This window comes from Oncorhynchus gorbuscha, linkage group LG21 (genome assembly GCF_021184085.1).
Source record: "Oncorhynchus gorbuscha isolate QuinsamMale2020 ecotype Even-year linkage group LG21, OgorEven_v1.0, whole genome shotgun sequence".
Classification (NCBI taxonomy): domain Eukaryota; kingdom Metazoa; phylum Chordata; class Actinopteri; order Salmoniformes; family Salmonidae; genus Oncorhynchus; species Oncorhynchus gorbuscha.
The window spans coordinates 36,301,436-36,320,139 of record NC_060193.1 but is presented as its reverse complement, the minus strand read 5'-3'; the positions used below and the strand labels follow the sequence as shown (position 1 = coordinate 36,320,139).

Genomic DNA, 18,704 nt, shown 5'->3' with positions numbered 1-18,704 from the left:
CCAATTGCATAACTGTTGAGTTAACTTCCACTCACACTTCAGATCTACAGGATGATATCACAATAGAACCTCTGCTACCCAGAGGTGTGACATAATGGGGGTGAGATAATGCAGCATTTCTAAGACAACACAGAGGAATCCTTGCATGGTTGATAAGGGTCACTTTGTGGGCTGGGGCCACCCTACATCATCAGTATTTATATTTGGTGGCATACACAGAATTAGATTAGAACCCCAATCAAAAAGAGCTTTATTGCAAATTGTTATTTTCAGTAACACTGTAATCAGTTAATCTTAGCCCTTGTAACAGTTCTAACTCTAGTTCACATATTTAATTTGCAAACTCATATCTTTAAGCTGCAATATATAACGTTTTGGGCGACCCGACCAAATTCACATAGAAATGTGAGTTATAGATCTGTCATTCTCATTGAAAGCAAGTCTAAGAAGCGGTAGATCTGCTCTATGTGCGCTATTTCTACGCTTCCCGAACACCAGCTTCAAAGTGCTGAAAATACAATATATTTGGTTCTGGAAAATATATTTCACAGTGGTTTAGATGGTACAATGATTCTATACATTATGCATTGCTTGTTTTGTCACATGCAATTCTATTAGTTTGCCTAATTTCAGTTTAACAATCAGGACATTGCAGAGAGATTTTTGCATATTGCACCTTTAAAGCTGGGCGTACACTACATGATTTTGGTGCGATTTAGCTGTCCAAGACAAGTTCTTGAGATATTGGGATTTTGTCTCCTGTCGTTGCCGACTCGGGGAGCGCGGCCGTCTGAGGGCTACCAAAATCTGAGAGCGACTGATACTGATCCAGTCTTTGAGCCATCCCGATATTTTCAAACGTTTAATTTTATTCGCACAAAATCTGCAATGCTCTTGTAGTGTGAGATGTGCAACGACAAGTTTTGAGAACAGTAATCAGCAATAGTCAATGAGAGCTTGCCAAAGAAGATGCCAGTGAGATGAAGACGTGTCGCGTTAGTGATGACTACTACTAGTATGCGTTTATACTTACTTTTAACCAAAGTTAGTGGCAAATCATTATAGCTCCGAAGTTCACAGACAATGTAAATCAATTTAAAATGTATTGGCTAGATATTTCAACTTGTATGGCAAGCGTGAATATCTGACTGAAAATGTGTTTAGGCTGCTTTGAACCACAGCTCGTTCTAGTTGTTAACAATCTAAACCACATCGTTTTCACGAGACAGCGTGGCAAGTGAAGAATATTGTAGTGTTTGACCCCTACCACCGTCTGTCTGTCCCACATAGTTTAGTGTGCGTAACATTACGTTGGCAAGACAAAAAACTAGAGGAAGGACGGTTGTTTAATGTGTGCGGCTCAGCAATGTTGGAAAGTCGTGTAGTGTATGCCCGGCACAACACAAAAACATTTTATTCTACTTTTTACACATGATCGATGGTTAAAACGAAAGTTCACATTGTGCTCAACAACTACATCAGAACCACAGCTACCCTGTCTAAAACAGTACGGTATTCATTTTCTCAATCAAGTATATTATTTTAATGAAATAAATAAAATATTGAAACAAAATGTCATTGCACATCTCACTATTAATATCCTCACTTTGATGAAGTCCCTCATTTCATTTTCGCACCAAATCATCCTAAAGTATATATATATATAAAAGACTAACTTAAACTTATAGATATACAGTACCAGTCAAAAGTTTGGACACACCTACTCATTCAAGCTTTTTTCTTTATTTGTACTATTTTCTACATTAGTAAAAATAGTACATTTGAAAATAGTAAAAATAAAGAACAACCCTGGAATGAGTAGGTGTGATCAAAAGTAAAAACACATCTTAAAAACCCCCAGTAAAACTCCATTTACAACTAATTTCATACAATATTATATCATTAAAGCCTTACTGGCTAGTGAAAGACACAGAAATAAGAACACAATACACAGTCATTGAATGCCCTAGCATTTTGGGGACCCTAAGTAAAATATGTCATGTCACTTATTGGCAGGACCGCCACAGCTTCAATGTCTACATGCAAATGCTAAAAAGCTATCACTACAACTCAGTGTAAACAGGCTAATTCAGGCTGTACTCTACCCTCCTCTAAACTCCTATAGGGGGATTAAGGTACAAAATGCCACTCCGCTATAATGTTCTCTACAAAAGGCAAAAAGGTGTGCTCTGCTTCCTGGATGTCCAGTGCGATGTGGGTAGGGGAGGTAAAGTACTTTCTCAGCAGAGCCTCAGTTGTTATTCTTTAACTCAAACCTGCTGTACACCTGTTTGGACTTCATCTTGTTGTAGTGGTTGACCAGGTCAAGTTTGCTGTGGCCTAAGGTCATGCGTTTCTGGTCCTTCCGGTTTATCATGGGGGGCGGTGGCGGGGGAGTCTGCTCGCTCTCCGGCTCTGTCTGGGAGAGGTCTGGCCCCCCAAAGGCTGTGCTGTGAGGAGACCTCCTGAAGATGTAGGTGTCCTTCTCAGTTGTGGGGAGGAAGTCCTTCTTGGTTGGGGGGAGGAAGAGGTCGGTGAGCTTGTTGAGGACGGGGTTGGAGGTAGTCCTCTGCTTGGCAGAGAGTTTGCTGTCCGGCATTGGAGACTGTGTCTTGGGGCTATTGTTGAAGAGGCTTGACTTTTGGTCGTATAAACCAAGAGTTTGAAACTTGGACGTTGTTCCGCCAACGTTTGGTTGGCGGAACTCTGTGGGGATGGACTTGGACCACTCTATCCCAACCGATTGGCCGATCCCAGAGGAAGCGTGCTCTGTAACTGGGCTGTGATTGGTCCCATTGGTGGAGCCTCTTGTGCCTTGGGCAGTTTGATTATGAAGGGAGGGAGTTAGTGCCCCTCCTCTCCTCTCAGGGCTCAGGTGAGAGTTGCTGGTCTCTTTCTTGTCATGACCTTGAGTGACCTTGTAAACCGTATTGGTCATGCCAGGTGCTGCCTTGATGCTGGACATGCTGCAACTGGATTGGCTGCTGGAGTTCTCTGAACTCAGAACCCTCTCCCTATCCCGTGACCTCTCGGGGAAGAAGTCTAGCCCCATGTTGGGCGCAGTAACAGGGTTGGGGTAGTAAGAGACATCCTCCTCATCTGGGTTATGGAAACAGTCAATGATCTGAGAGTCAGCGTACAGGCAGCGGAATTCTCGGTCGAAGCTCTCAGTGATCTGCCCAGAGAAGTGCATCACCATGTTGCTGTGGACCTGCGCTGAGAGCCAGCTGAAACTACAGGAAAGGGAACATGATGGAACACAATGACATCTTCAACAACAAGTAGTTGTACAGTATGTACACACAAATGTACTCAGTACATAATGGGCTAAATATGCCATACAGCAAATACATCCCTACCCAATAATGTTCTACTTAAAAACAAATTACCTGTAGTGCATAAAAACTTTTTCAACTCACAAATGGTTTGCACACTATTTATAAACCTTCAGAAAAAGATATAAGTACATTCTGTGCAACTGGTAACTAATTCTGGTGAGAAACCAACATATATTTTGAACAGCTTTAGACGACATGCAGCAAGCAATATGACAGTTTAGTAACACTTTACTTAGGGCGTATAGTCATAAAACATTTGTTTTAAGCATGTCTGAGGCCTTATAAAGTTTTATAAATCAACTTAATGTTGTCTTTCTATGTGGCAATTTCCAACAGGCAAAAATGACTGATAACTCCGATTCATTATAGCATGACACACATTATAACTAGTTCAAATATACTTATAACAAGTCTTATAATTAGTGATAGGGGAAAAATAGATGGTTACATATCGCAATATTATTTTGGATGAAATTATATTGATACTTTGACTCCAAGTATCGATTTGAAAAATATATTTAAAAAATATATGTATTTATTTATTTGCTAGGTAGGGTTAGCTTGTGTTAGTCGGCTGTACGTGCGCCACAACTCTGGTGTTTTTCATCCTATAGCTTGTTCTCCATCTTTTTAAATAGTGAGCTAACATGTTTTTCACACTTTTTTCTTTTTATTTCACCTTTTTTAACCAGGTAGGCCAGTTGAGAACATGTTCTCACAACTGCGACCTGGCCAAGATAAAGCAAAGCAGTACAACACAAACAACACAGAGTTACACATGGAATAAACAAACATAGTCAATAACACAATAGACAAGTCTATATACAGTGTTTTAAATGAAGTAAGAAAATAAATAGGCCATAGTGGCAAAATAATTTAAATTTAGCAAATAAACACTGGAATGATAGATGTGCAGAAGATGAATGTGCAAGTAAAGATACCAGGGTGCAAAGGAGCAAAAATAAATAACAATATTGGTATGAGGTAGTTGGGTGGGCTATTTACAGATGGGCTCTATACAGGTGCAATGATCTGTAAGCTGCTCTGACAGCTGATGCTTAAAGTTAAAGTTTTATTTCCATGACTGATCATAAAATGATATTGTCTCTCCGCAGCAGACATATAGTGAGCAATATGTTTGGGACAAATCACAATAACATCTCAGTAATGAATTGCAATAAATATAGAATCTTGAGAACCATGAGAATTGCAATACATATCGTATTGGCACTTAAGTATTGTGATAATATATTGTGAGGTCCCTACTTAGAATGCACTATGACCACATAATACGTTATGCCTGTATAATAATACCCGTGTTATCAACAGTTTCTTAGGGGAAGCATGTTTTCAAAACGACCAAACAAATATGGACAGGCTAACTTTGAATTCAATTTGAATACTGAACCAGAAGAACAACTTGGGTCCATAGCATCTCAGTGTTCCTCTGTATGTGAGCAATTGTTTTTGTTTGAAGTACTACTGATTTCCCTTTCATTGTTGTAAAGCCTGTCATACGGATGTGCTTGATAGTCAAAATAGCTACCACTTCCAAATATAAAAGTGTTTTGTTTGAATTTCAAGATGAACATAAAATGGAACTACAAATATATTTCCAGTAAACTCTACAGGTAAATGCTTTTGCATTGACTGAGGGCTTGGCACATGCGTACAAACCTCATTGTTTGCACACTCACCCCCGAGTTAAACCCAGTAATGAATCATCATCAGCTGAGAAAACAGCTGACACTTCTATATCTTCCTGTCTGAACATGAAAGAAAAATCTAAACATACAAGCTACATATTCCCCATAAAGTGAAGTGAGACATAGAAAAAGTGTAAGGCCAAGGAAGAAATATACACATTAATCTCAAGTTCCTCTACACACCTTCCTCTAGGCATCATCAAGCCCATAAAACGCCCGAGGGCTCTCAAGAACAAGTTTGTTCAACTGATACTAGTTTTGTTGGCAGTTGACAAAACTGCCAACACATTGCTTTTCAAAATGGAGGGTGTACGAATGTTTTGCATGAGATTAAGTGACAAGAGCAATGAGCAATACAGTGTAGATAATAAGTGCATGTATGCACTTCTTCAATTGTTAAAACACACTTACTGGGACTAATTTCATAACCACTTCTATCATGGTCAAGTATTATTTGCTCGTTTCAAATGCTTCCACTTCTATCAATCGTACAAGAAAAGCACTTTACTCCAATTAGGGGAGGGGTGGTGTGGTTCGGGGAAAATAAAGCTAAATATATATATATTTTTAAATATATACAGTATCAGTCAAACGTTTGGACACACCTACTCATTCCAGGTTTTTTTTTTCATTTTTTCTTCTATTTTCTACATTGTAGAATAATAGTGAAGACATCAAAAGTATGAAATAACACATATGGAATCATGTAGTAACCAAATTGTTTTTGAGAGAATGCCAAGAGTGTGCAAAGCTGTTATCAAGGCAAAGGGTGGCTACTTTGAAGAATCTAAAATAAAATATATCTTGATTTGTTTAACACTTTTTTTGGTTACAACATAATTCCATGTGTTATTTCATACTTTTGATGTCTTCACTATTATTCTACAATGTAGAAAATATTTTAAAAAATAAAGAAAACCCCTTGAATGAGTATATGATTGGAAATGATGCAGACAATTACATTGATAGAAGCTACAATCTATCTGCAATATTAAGGCTGATCTACCCCCCCCCCCCAAAAAATACAAAAATGTAAATAAAAGCACCGTAGGCCACTAGTTTTGGGAGACATTTAATCGGCATCAAAGATAGAGTTTAACACAGTGGTTATTTAGCTGTTATAACTATTAAATAGCAGAACATTTGATTTTTTTGCCTCTAGAGTCCCCCTGATGCCGATGTGATAACGTTTTTTTTATTAAACCATTTATCTGTAAAAACTGCTTACAGACAACCATCAAAGTCTGCTCTCCATCTAATGGGATCACAGCTACCCAGCCTTGGCTGACACGACAAACACTTGCTGCACAAGGTGACCTTCCTCCTAGAGGACCTATCCCATCCACTCTCCAAAGAGTTTGACCAATTGGCTTCTGGATGCCGGTACAAGGTACCAAGGTTCAACTGAGGGAGAGCACAAAGCACTTAGGAATGGGATGTTTACCTAATGACTCAAATTACAGCTATGTTTGCCTGAGTCACCTTACTAGATAATTCAGAGTGCCACCCAATGTTGGTAGACAATGTCCAGAGCAAGGCTAGCGCTTAGCTGAATATAGGAATTCTCAGTTCACGCTTATTATGCTTTAGATTTACTGCAAATTAATAGATAAATAACTGATATGTATTTTCCCAGGAGACATGAGTACAATCCTTACCTGTATGACCCAGCAATGACTTCCTCACAGTCTATAATCATAAACTTTTCCTGGACCTGCCCGGTGAATTTTTTCCCACTTTTAGTGCAGTATGTATCTCCACACACACTGCGGATTCTCATGTTCTGGAAAGATAATGAAAATGTCAAATTTTGTGGAAATAATAACACCAATGAGATTAACAATATCTAACGAATCATGATGTATGTTTGCAGGTAATAAATGGTATCAACCCATCTTCCATTTTCACACTGAAAAAGTGTGGCAAGTTGAATCCTATTGTATAATGAATGCATGCACATGCGTGCACACACACACAGAATAAGAGAGAAGGAGAAGCAGAAACACAGCGAGAGGGGGGGGGGAGAAAAGAGGGAGCGAAATACAGAGTAGAAATAGTACATTCTATTCAGCAATCCATCAACCCATGCACCCACCACATCCCATACTTACACCCAGGTGAGAGTTTTGGATGTCCAGTGCTGCACACATGTCAACAAAGTAGTTGAGATTCTTCTCATCCAGGAGAATGTACACAGGGACCTTGCGTTTGTTCGAGGCCTCCATCAAGTCACACAGCAGATCAACGTCTGTGAAGAGGTCCATGACCAACGCTATGACCTGCACATACAGGGAAAAGTTGATAAATACAAACATTTCATTTGATGGATGGACAACAGGATACAATGCTGATATTTTCTATTTGGTCATTTTATCTATAGGCCTATAATAATAATATATATTTTTTTATATCACATCTGTATTTTGTACCAGCCAAGTATGAATGATAATTAAAACGTTAAATCATACTATTTTAGAATCAGAATCACCAAGTACATGTTTGGTGTGCATGACAGCTAGGTGTATTAAAGCAGTGGTTTTCAAACCTCTATTCAGGGACCCCCAGCCGTTCTATGTATTTGACATATTCCAGAGCTAGCACACCGGATTCAACTTGCCAACTGATCATCAAGCCTTTGACTAAGTCAATCAGGTGAGCTAGTTCAGGGTTACAACAAAATTGTGAAACGTCTGAGGGTCCCAGAGGAGAGTTTTATTTTATTTAGAAACACTGTATTAGAGGGTGTGCAGGAGAATGGGAATATACCCTTTTTAGCCGATTGAAAAAAATAGGAATATACCCTTTGATGAGCACAATATAATGTTCTCTTAATGAGGTTTACATATAGGGCATTAAAACACTTAGCTTTTTAAGGCATTATATAGTATTGGTCATAATGCTATATGAATGTAGGAATATATGATGATTTATATGATTACTTATGGTGTGCATTACATTGCAGAGGGTATTCATAGGAAATGTTAACATTTTTATCCAACACAAGTCTACATGGCGTTTTGCCAAGGATAACTAGGCATGAGCTGAAGGCCTGTATGCCTCTGTACATGCTGTAGTAAAAAGTATTGCTATTGCACTAGGCTACCTTTTCTTCAAATTAATATGACACACACATGACATATTACAGGCTGAAATGAATGTATGAAACATTGATGACCCTAAGGAAATTATAGCCTGGGCCTATGGATTACTGTATGGGGAGGCCTCTTGCTCCAAAACGAAACTTTAAAGGCTTGTAATGTCTCCCAATTTCCTTTAAAATACATGGAGGTAAATGTATGTGTTTTAGCGACAACACACAGCTTTTCCAGATAAGATTGCAAAACATACAGTACATGGGCATGTTTAGACATGTCAAATAGTTCAATTGTTTGTATTAAAGCAAAAATAAGCCCATAGCCATACCACAGGAGTGGACAGAGGTAGGAAAATAACCCAAGTGCTTTTTGGGGGAACATAGCCATTGGCCGTTACTCTCTCTCTCTGTGTGTGTGTATATATATAAAATTCAATGACTTACCCTTTTTGCTTTATTAATTAACGACCGAATGAGGTCTTTCACATTGTGAGTCTTGTCCCTTTGGAAATAGATCTGTGTTTCTGAGGGTCCGTATCGTTGGGGGTTTTCTGGCCACCCTAGTTCCAGAATAGGTGGCTCTTCGTCGGACATCATTGGGAAATAGGTCCCCGAGGTAAGCTCCGACACCGTATCCCCCTCCCCAATGTCCCCCTCGGTGCCATTTGAGCTGTTTTCGGAGCTACAGTTCTTGGCTGCATTCTCCGTAATATAATGAATCTCAAGCGGCGAGAGAAAATTTAATTCCCTTTCCTCTGTCAGAACTCGTCTGTATTCCTTCTCCCCAGACTCCAACAGAGCGTCGGTTGCCAACCTGGCCGCCTCGTTGTGGCTGAGTTCGAGCGTCGAGCCTTGTCGCCATGGGTTCTTCACTTCTTCTAACCTGCTGGCGAGTTTACCAAGCGCTTTGCGCCCGGAGTTCTGTGTCGGCCGGAGCGCTTCGGAGCTCATCATTGTGCCTACGCAGCACTAAGTGTACTCTCCTGCACTACAGTACTCTTACAGGCATATAGCAAATGTAAATCTCTAAAAACTAGTAGTCTCTTTATAAAAACGGCCTGCGCTGAAATGGACTGGACTTCTCTAGTTGCCGATCATGACAGCGACTGTAGGCTATTCCCGCGGGGGCTTTCGTATTGTTGGTCTAATAGTCTGTTCAGAAGCACACCGCCTCTTCCTCACCAGGGTGTAACCATTAGTCCAAGAAGTTGCGTTTTGCAACAAAAACAAGAGTTTCTATTGGACACATTCAGGTAGGTCTCGCCCTCGTCCCGTTTTCTTCCGTTTACGAAAAGTTTTGCAACAGAATCGGTGTAATGAATACACCCCTGTTTATAGCGGTCGCGAGAGGCTCCACCTCTCGCTCACCTGATATGAAATTGAAAACCTATCCCCAGCGTCTCTTTATGGTAGCCATCATACAGTGCATTTGGAAAGTATTCAGACCCCTGAACCTTTTCCACATTTTGTTACGTTATTCTAAAATGGATAAATAATTAATAATTCCTTAGCAATCTACAGACATTTTTGCAAAATTATTTTAAAAAATACCTTATTTACATAACTATTCAGACCCTATGAGACTCAACATTGAGCTCAGGTGCATCCTAAGGTCCCATAGTTGACAGTTGCATGTCAGTGCAAAAACCAAGCCATGAGGTTTTAGGAATTGTCCGTAGAGCTCAGAGACAGGATTGTGTCGAGGCACAGAAGGGTATCAAAACATTTCTGCAGCCCTCCACCAATCAGGCCTTTATGTAGTGACCAGACGGAAGCCAGTCCTCAGTAAAAAGGCACATGACAGCCCACTTGGAGTTTGACAAAAGGCACCTAAAGACTCTCAGACCATGAGAAACAAGACTATCTGGTCTGATGAAACCAAGATTGAACTATTTTGCCTGAATGCCAAGCGTCACATCTGGAGGAAACCTGGCACCATCCCTACAGTGAAGTATGGTGGTGGCAGCATCATGCTGTGGGATGTTTTTCAGTGGCAGGGCCTGGGAGACTAGTCAGGATCGAGGCAAAGATGAATGGAGCACAGAGAGATCCTTGATGAAAACCTTCTCCAGAGCAGTCAGGACCTCAGACTGGGGGCGAAGGTTCACCTTCCAAAAGGACAACGACCCTAAGCACACAGCAAAGTCAACACAGGAGTGGCTTCGGGACAAGTCTCTGAATGTCCTTGAGTGGCCCAGCCAGAGCACGAACTTGAACCCGATCTAACATCTCTGGAGAGACCTGAAAATAGCTGTGCAGCAACCTCACAGAGCTTGAGAGGATCTGCAGAGGAGAATGTGAGACACTCCCCAAATACAGGTGTGCCAAGCTTGTAGGGTCATACCCAAGAAGACTTGAGGCTGTAATCGCTGCCAACAGTGCTTCAAGAAAGTACTGCGTACAGGGTCTGAATACATATGTAAATGTGATTTAAGTTTTTTATTTTAAATATTTTTTCCCCAATTTCTGAAAACCTGTGTTTTTCTGTGTCATTATGGGGTATTGTGTGTAGATTGATGTAATACATCATCTTAGAATAAGGCTGTAATGTAACAAAATGTGAAAAAAGTCCAAGAGTCTGAATAATTTCTGAGGCACTTTGTGTCTGTCATTCAAAAGTTTGTGCTCCCTTAGAAATGTCCTTGAAAAGCACATATTTTTGTCCATTAAAATACCAGCAAATTGATCAGAAATACAGTGTAGTAATATTGTGATCAAATTGATCACAATACAGTGTAGACATTGTTAATGTTGTAAATGACTATTGTAGCTGGAAATGGCAGATGTTTTATGGAATATCTACATAGGCGTTCAGAGGCCCATTATCAGCAACCATCACTCCTTTGTTTCAATGGCACGTTGTGTTAGCTAATCCAAGTTTATCATTTAAAAAAAGGCAAATAATCATTAGAAAACCCTTTTGCAATTAGGTTAACACAGCTGGCTCTAACCAGAATAGAAAGGGGAGTGGGAGGACCCGATGCACAGCTGAGTAAGAGGACAAGTACATCAGTGTGCCTAGTTTGAGAAACAGACACCTCACAAGTCCTCAACCAGTCTCAATGTCAACAGTGAAGAGGCAACTCCAGGATGCTGGCCTTCTAGGCAGAATTCCTCTGTCCAGTGTCTGTGTTCTTTTGGCCATCTTAATCTTTTCTTTTTATTGGCCAGTCTGAGATATGGCTTTTTCTTTGCAGCTCTGCCTAGAGGGCCAGCATTCCAGTCGCCTCTTCACTGTTAAAATTGAGACTGTTGTTTTGCGGGTCCTATTTTTAGGAAAAGGGTTTTCTAATGATCAATTAGCCTTTTAAAATGATAAACTTGGATTAGCTATCACAACGTGCCATTGGAACACAGGAATGGTGGTTGCCGATAATGGGCCTCTGTACGCCTATGTAGATAATCCATTAAAAAAAATATTAAAAATATGCTGTTTCTAGCTACAATAGTAATTTACAACATTAACAATGTTTACACTGTATTTCTAATCAATTTAAACGTTATTCTACATGGACAAGAAATGTGCTTTTCTTTCAAAAACAAGGACATTTCTAAGTGACCCCAAACATTTGAACAATAGTGTGTATATACAGTGCCTTGTGAAAGTATTCGGCCCCCTTGAACTTTGCGACCTTTTGCCACATTTCAGGCTTCAAACATAAGGATATCAAACTGTATTTTTTTGTGAAGAATCAACAAGTGGGACACAATCATGAAGTGGAATGACATTTATTGGATATTTCAAACTTTTTAACAAATAAAAAACTGAAAAATTGGGCGTGCAAAATTATTCAGCCCCCTTAAGTTAATACTTTGTAGCGCCACCTTTTGCTGCGATTACAGCTGTAACTCGCTTGGGGTATGTCTCTATCAGTTTTGCACATCGAGAGACTGACATTTTTCCCATTCCTCCTTGCAAAACAGCTCGAGCTCAGTGAGGTTGGATGGAGAGCATTTGTGAACAGCAGTTTTCAGTTCATTCCACAGATTCTCGATTGGATTCAGGTCTGGACTTTGACTTAGGCCATTCTAACACCTGGATATGTTTATTTTTGAACCATTCCATTGTAGATTTTGCTTTATGTTTTGGGTCATTGTCTTGTTGGAAGACAAATCTCCGTCCCAGTCTCAGGTCTTTTGCAGACTCCATCAGGTTTTCTTCCAGAATGGTCCTGTATTTGGCTCCATCCATCTTCCCATCAATTTTAACCATCTTCCCTGTCCCTGCTGAAGAAAAGCAGGCCCAAACCATGATGCTGCCACCACCATGTTTGACAGTGGGGATGGTGTGTTCAGAGTGATGAGCTGTGTTGCTTTTACGCCAAACATAACGCTTTGCATTGTTGCCAAAAAGTTCAATTTTGGTTTAATCTGACCAGAGCACCTTCTTCCACATGTTTGGTGTGTCTCCCAGGTGGCTTGTGGCAAACTTTACACGACACGTTTTATGGACATCTTTAAGAAATGGCTTTCTTCTTGCCACTCTTCCATAAAGGCCAGATTTGTGCAATATATGACTTTGTCAACCATTTTGAAAAGAAGGTCGACGACATCCGATCCTCATTTGCTAAGTCAAACGACACCGCTGGTTCTGCTCACACTGCCCTACTCTGTGCTCTGACCTTTTTCTCCCCTCTCTCTCCAGATGAAATCTCGCGTCTTGTGACGGCCGGCCGCCCAACAACCTGCCCGCTTGACCCTATCCCCTCCTCTCTTCTCCAGACCATTTCCGGAGACCTTCTCCCTTACCTCACCTCGCTCAGCAACTCATCCCTGACCGCTGGCTACGTCCCTTCCGTCTTCAAAAGAGCGAGAGTTGCACCCCTTCTGAAAAAACCTACACTCGATCCCTCCGATGTCAACAACTACAGACCAGTATCCCTTCTTTCTTTTCTCTCCAAAACTCTTGAACGTGCCGTCCTTGGCCAGCTCTCCCGCTATCTCTCTCTGAATGACCTTCTTGATCCAAATCAGTCAGGTTTCAAGACTAGTCATTCAACTGAGACTGCTCTTCTCTGTATCACGGAGGCGCTCCGCACTGCTAAAGCTAAGTCTCTCTCCTCTGCTCTCATCCTTCTAGACCTATCGGCTGCCTTCGATACTGTGAACCATCAGATCCTCCTCTCCAACCTCTCCGAGTTGGGCATCTCCGGCGCGGCCCACGCTTGGATTGCGTCCTACCTGACAGGTCGCTCCTACCAGGTGGCGTGGCGAAAATCTGTCTCCTCACCACGCGCTCTCACCACTGGTGTCCCCCAGGGCTCTGTTCTAGGCCCTCTCCTATTCTCGCTATACACCAAGTCACTTGGCTCTGTCATAACCTCACATGGTCTCTCCTATCATTGCTATGCAGACGACACACAATTAATCTTCTCCTTTCCCCCTTCTGATGACCAGGTGGCGAATCGCATCTCTGGCAGACATATCAGTGTGGATGACGGATCACCACCTCAAGCTGAACCTCGGCAAGACGGAGCTGCTCTTCCTCCCGGGGAAGGACTGCCCGTTCCATGATCTCGCCATCACGGTTGACAACTCCATTGTGTCCTCCTCCCAGAGCGCTAAGAACCTTGGCGTGATCCTGGACAACACCCTGTCGTTCTCAACTAACATCAAGGCGGTGGCCCGTTCCTGTAGGTTCATGCTCTACAACATCCGCAGAGTACGACCCTGCCTCACACAGGAAGCGGCGCAGGTCCTAATCCAGGCACTTGTCATCTCCCGTCTGGATTACTGCAACTCGCTGTTGGCTGGGCTCCCTGCCTGTGCCATTAAACCCCTACAACTCATCCAGAACGCCGCAGCCCGTCTGGTGTTCAACCTTCCCAAGTTCTCTCACGTCAGCCCGCTCCTCCACTCTCTCCACTGGCTTCCAGTTGAAGCTCGCATCCGCTACAAGACCATGGTGCTTGCCTACGGAGCTGTGAGGGGAACGGCACCTCAGTACCTCCAGGCTCTGATCAGGCCCTACACCCAAACAAGGGCACTGCGTTCATCCACCTCTGGCCTGCTCGCCTCCCTACCACCGAGGAAGAACAGTTCCCGCTCAGCCCAGTCAAAACTGTTCGCTGCTTTGGCCCCCCAATGGTGGAACAAACTCCCTCACGACGCCAGGACAGCGGAGTCAATCACCACCTTCCGGAGACACCTGAAACCCCACCTCTTTAAGGAATACCTAGGATAGGATAAAGTAATCCTTCTCACCCCCCCCCTCCCTTTAAGATTTAGATGCACTATTGTAAAGTGACTGTTCCACTGGATGTCATAAGGTGAATGCACCAATTTGTAAGTCGCTCTGGATAAGAGCGTCTGCTAAATTACTTAAATGTAATGTAATGTAAATGATTGTTGTCCTATGGACAGAGTCTCCCACCTCAGCTGTAGATCTCTGCAGTTCATCCAGAGTGATCATAGGCCTCTTGGCTGCATCTCTGATCAGTCTTCTCCTTGTATGAGCTGAAAGTTTAGAGGGACGGCCAGGTCTTGGTTGATTTGCAGTGGTCTGATACTCCTTCCATTTCAATATTATCGCTTGCACAGTGCTCCTTGGGATGTTTAAAGCTTTGGAAATCTTTTTGTATCCAAATCCGGCTTTAAACTTCTTCACAACAGTATCTCGGACCTGCCTGGTGTGTTCCTTGTTCTTCATGATGCTCTCTGCGCTTTTAACGGACCTCTGAGACTATCACAGTGCAGGTGCATTTATACGGAGACTTGATTACACAAAGGGGGATTGTATTTATCATCATTAGTCATTTAGGTCAACATTGGATCATTCAGAGATCCTCACTGAACTTTTGGAGAGAGTTTGCTGCACTGAAAGTAAAGGGGCTGAATAATTTTGCACGCCCAATTTTTCAGTTTTTGATTTGTTAAAAAAGTTTGAAATATCCAATAAATGTCGTTCCACTTCATGATTGTGTCCCACTTGTTGATTCTTCACAAAAAAATACAGTTTTATATCTTTATGTTTGAAGCCTGAAATGTGGCAAAAGGTCGCAAAGTTCAAGGGGGCCGAATACTTTCGCAAGGCACTGTATATGTAACATTGGTTGTATTGCGTTTCAGGGAGGCCTTTATGCCTGCTACGTTAGATTAAGGGCTCTACACAATCTAATGTTCCACCTCAATTCGGCTGAGAGCTCTCTCAATTCCACCCCTCCCCGTGAGTGGGATAAAGTTATTAAGTGACAATATAGGATTAGCACTCCAATGTTTGTTTTTTTGTTGTTGTCTGCATGGCTGCAACTTCTCCTAATACGCTGTTACAAACCTATACCTGATGTCACCTTTCTATTTTATTGCACAGGTTATAATTATGCAATGTAGGCCTATTATACATTGTTTATAGGCCTACCCAATTTTGTATGTAATAGACCAATGGGTCTCAAGCAGTGTCAAAGATATGGCTTCTGAGTTGTGTGTCCACCTAAATTTGACAAACGGGTCCACAAGACAAGACTATCTGGTAGTAATTTACCTCTACTTTCAACCTGGTCTCAGAGCATTTCATATTATTCTGGATGTATTAATTTGTGGATGCCATCACTCATTTCGTATGATATGTTATTATTTACAATTCGTATTTTATGTTACGAATTTGCAAAACGTATGATACATTATGAATTCTAGTTAGGTGGCTAACGTTAGATAGCTGGCTAACATTAGCTAGGCTAGGGGTTAGGAGTCAGGTTAAATGGTTATGGTTAGGGGGGTGTTTTAGCTAAGGGTAACGTTAAGGTTAGGGGAAGGGTTATCTAACAGGGTTAAGGTTAGGAGAAGGATTAGGCAACATGCTAAGTAGTTGCAAAGTAGGTAAAAAATATTAGGTAGTTGAAAATGTGCTAATTAGCTAAAATGCTAAAGTTGACCCTACTTTTGCTTTTGACTTATATAGCCATACCATACTAATTTGAGTGTCTCGGATTTACCTTTGTTACATCTATTATTTTGCCTTCTAGCAATGTAAGCATTTAGATCTAATAGGCTTGCTTGATCAGGCACTCATATCCTACCAGCTTGGCTATGGCTGCACTGCCACTGACTGAATAGTAAATATAGGAACTAGTGAAGAGTGCATGACATTGTAGAATTTAATTTACATGTCATCTTGCACATAAAAGGCCACAAGGCAAATTATATTTAAAAAAAGCATCCACACTCAAATTAAAAGTCCTCAACAGGAAGGAAATCAGTAGCCTACATCTCAGCATCTGAGGTGCAGATATTTAATTTCTCTTTTGTTTTGTATTTCCTTTATCTTTCAGTTGAAATTGATTGATTCAAAATAATGATTGAATTTTCCACAATGTGGAGGTTCTATTTCAAAAGAAGAATATTTAAAAATTAAACTGACCAGCGGTTAATACTTTTGATCACAATCACTGAAGAGATCCTTACTGGGGTAAGACAGATGTAGGCCCACCCATGGTGGAATATTTATTCCCACAAAAACTCAAAACTAGTAATTGAAGGCACAGGATGGGGTACTCCATTGTGACGTGATGCGGCAGGATGTAGAGGTAATCAATACTCATGCTTGTACTATTTCATGTTAAGCAATATTATACCTGGTTGATATCATACATACAATGCCTGACATCAAGCCCTTATCTGCAATAACTTATCTCCGAATCAACTAATCGTCTGTCACTGAAGTGTTAACAGTACAAGTAGGTTATTCTTGTTGATCACATTCATATCTGCTAATCTAAAAGCTGTCAAAACAGCTCAGATGTGTTCTTTCTCTAACCACCCATAATCATGAGACCGGAATTGTCATCAGTTTGCACTACGATCACCACTGCAATTACAGTGTGTTCCTTACAAAACTAACAAATCAGGTTTAACCAGATTCTTTCAACTGAGGTGCCCATAGAGGTAATGGTGACACAGCTCATCGTGATACAACAGCAAACACTTGTATTGTGAATAGCACATTATTTTAACATATAGGAATAATGAATGGAGTTTCTTTTTTTTTTAACGCACATCCACAATAATAACAGGAGCTGGACAAAAGTAAGGTCCAATAAACAGAAAAATATTATGTTCGCTCACTGCTTTGCTGCTCCCATTACTTTTGGGACCAGCAAAATAGTAAACAGATATTCCCTTTTTCGATATGGGTTCTCAACTTCTTTTCAACGGATCAATTTTGAAATCACAATCAATAATAAATACACAGCAGGATTATCTTGCTGAGTTTGAGTGGACATATACAGTGGGGCAAAAAAGTATTTAGTCAGCCACCAATTGTGCAAGTTCTCCCACTTAAAAAGATGAGAGAGGCCTGTAATTTTCATCATAGGTACACCAACTATGACAGACAAAATGAGATTTTTTATCTTCAGAAAATCACATTGTAGGATTTGTAATGAATGTATTTGCAAATTATGGTGGAAAATAAGTATTTGGTCAATAACAAAAGTTTCTCAATACTTTGTTATATACCCTTTGTTGGCAATGACAGAAGGTCAAACGTTTTCTGTAAGTCTTCACACACGGTTGCTGGTATTTTGGCCCATTCCTCCATGCAGATATCCTCTAGAGCAGTGATGTTTTGGGGCTGATGCTGGGAAACATGGACTTTCAACTTCATCCAAAGATTTTCTATGGGGTTGAGATCTGGAGACTGGCTAGGCCACTCCAGGACCTTGAAATGCTTCTTACGAAGCCACTCCTTCGTTGCCCGGGCGGTGTGTCTGGGATCATTGTCATGCTGAAAGACCCAGCCACGTTTCATCTTCAATGCCCTTGCTGATGGAAGGAGGTTTTCACTCAAAATCTCACGATACATGGCCCCATTCATTCTTTCCTTTACACGGATCAGTCCCTCTGCAGAAAAACAGCCCCAAAGCATGATGTTTCCACCCCCATGTTTCACAGTAGGTATGGTGTTCTTTGGATGCAACTCAGCATTCTTTGTCCTCCAAACACGACAAGTTGAGTTTTTCCCCAAAAATTTGATTTTGGTTTCATCTGACCATATGACATTCTCCCAATCTTCTTCTGGATCATCCAAATGCTCTCTAGCAAACTTCAGACGGGCCTGGACATGTACAGGCTTAAGCAGGGGGACACATCGAGCACTGCAAGATTTGAGTCCCTGGCGGCGTAGTGTGTTACTGATGGTAGGCTTTGTTACTTTGGTCCCAGCTCTCTGCAGGTCATTCACTAGGTCCCCCCTGTGGTTCTGGGATTTTTGCTCACCGTTCTTGTGATCATTTTGACCCCACGGGTGAGATCTTGCGTGGAGCCCCAGATCGAGAGATTATCAGTGGTCTTGTATGTGTTACATTTGCTAATAATTGCTCCCACATTTGATTTCTTCAAACCAATCTGCTTACCTATTGCAGATTCAGTCTTCCCAGCCTGGTGCAGGTCTACAATTTTGTTTCTGGTGTCCTTTGACAGCTCTTTGGTCTTGGCCATAGTGGAGTTTGGAGTGTGGCTGTTTGAGATTGTGGACAGGTGTCTTTTATACTGATAAGAAGTTCAAACAGGTGCCATTAATACAGGTAACAAGTGGAGGACAGAGGAGCCTCTTATTAATGTTGTTACAGG

General features: G+C 41.3%; 1 protein-coding gene across 1 annotated transcript; it reads right to left on the bottom strand.

Annotated features, from left to right (window-relative positions):
- Window positions 1-233: 233 nt before the first annotated feature.
- On the bottom strand, window positions 234-9,424 carry fam83c (family with sequence similarity 83 member C). The gene is made up of 4 exons (XM_046320151.1): window positions 8,583-9,424; window positions 7,156-7,323; window positions 6,703-6,827; window positions 234-3,233 (listed from the first exon to the last, which is right to left on the bottom strand). The coding sequence occupies exons 1-4, from the start codon at window positions 9,090-9,092 to the stop codon at window positions 2,252-2,254; spliced, it is 1,785 nt and encodes a 594-aa protein (XP_046176107.1). The 5' UTR covers window positions 9,093-9,424; the 3' UTR covers window positions 234-2,251.
- Window positions 9,425-18,704: the final 9,280 nt, after the last annotated feature.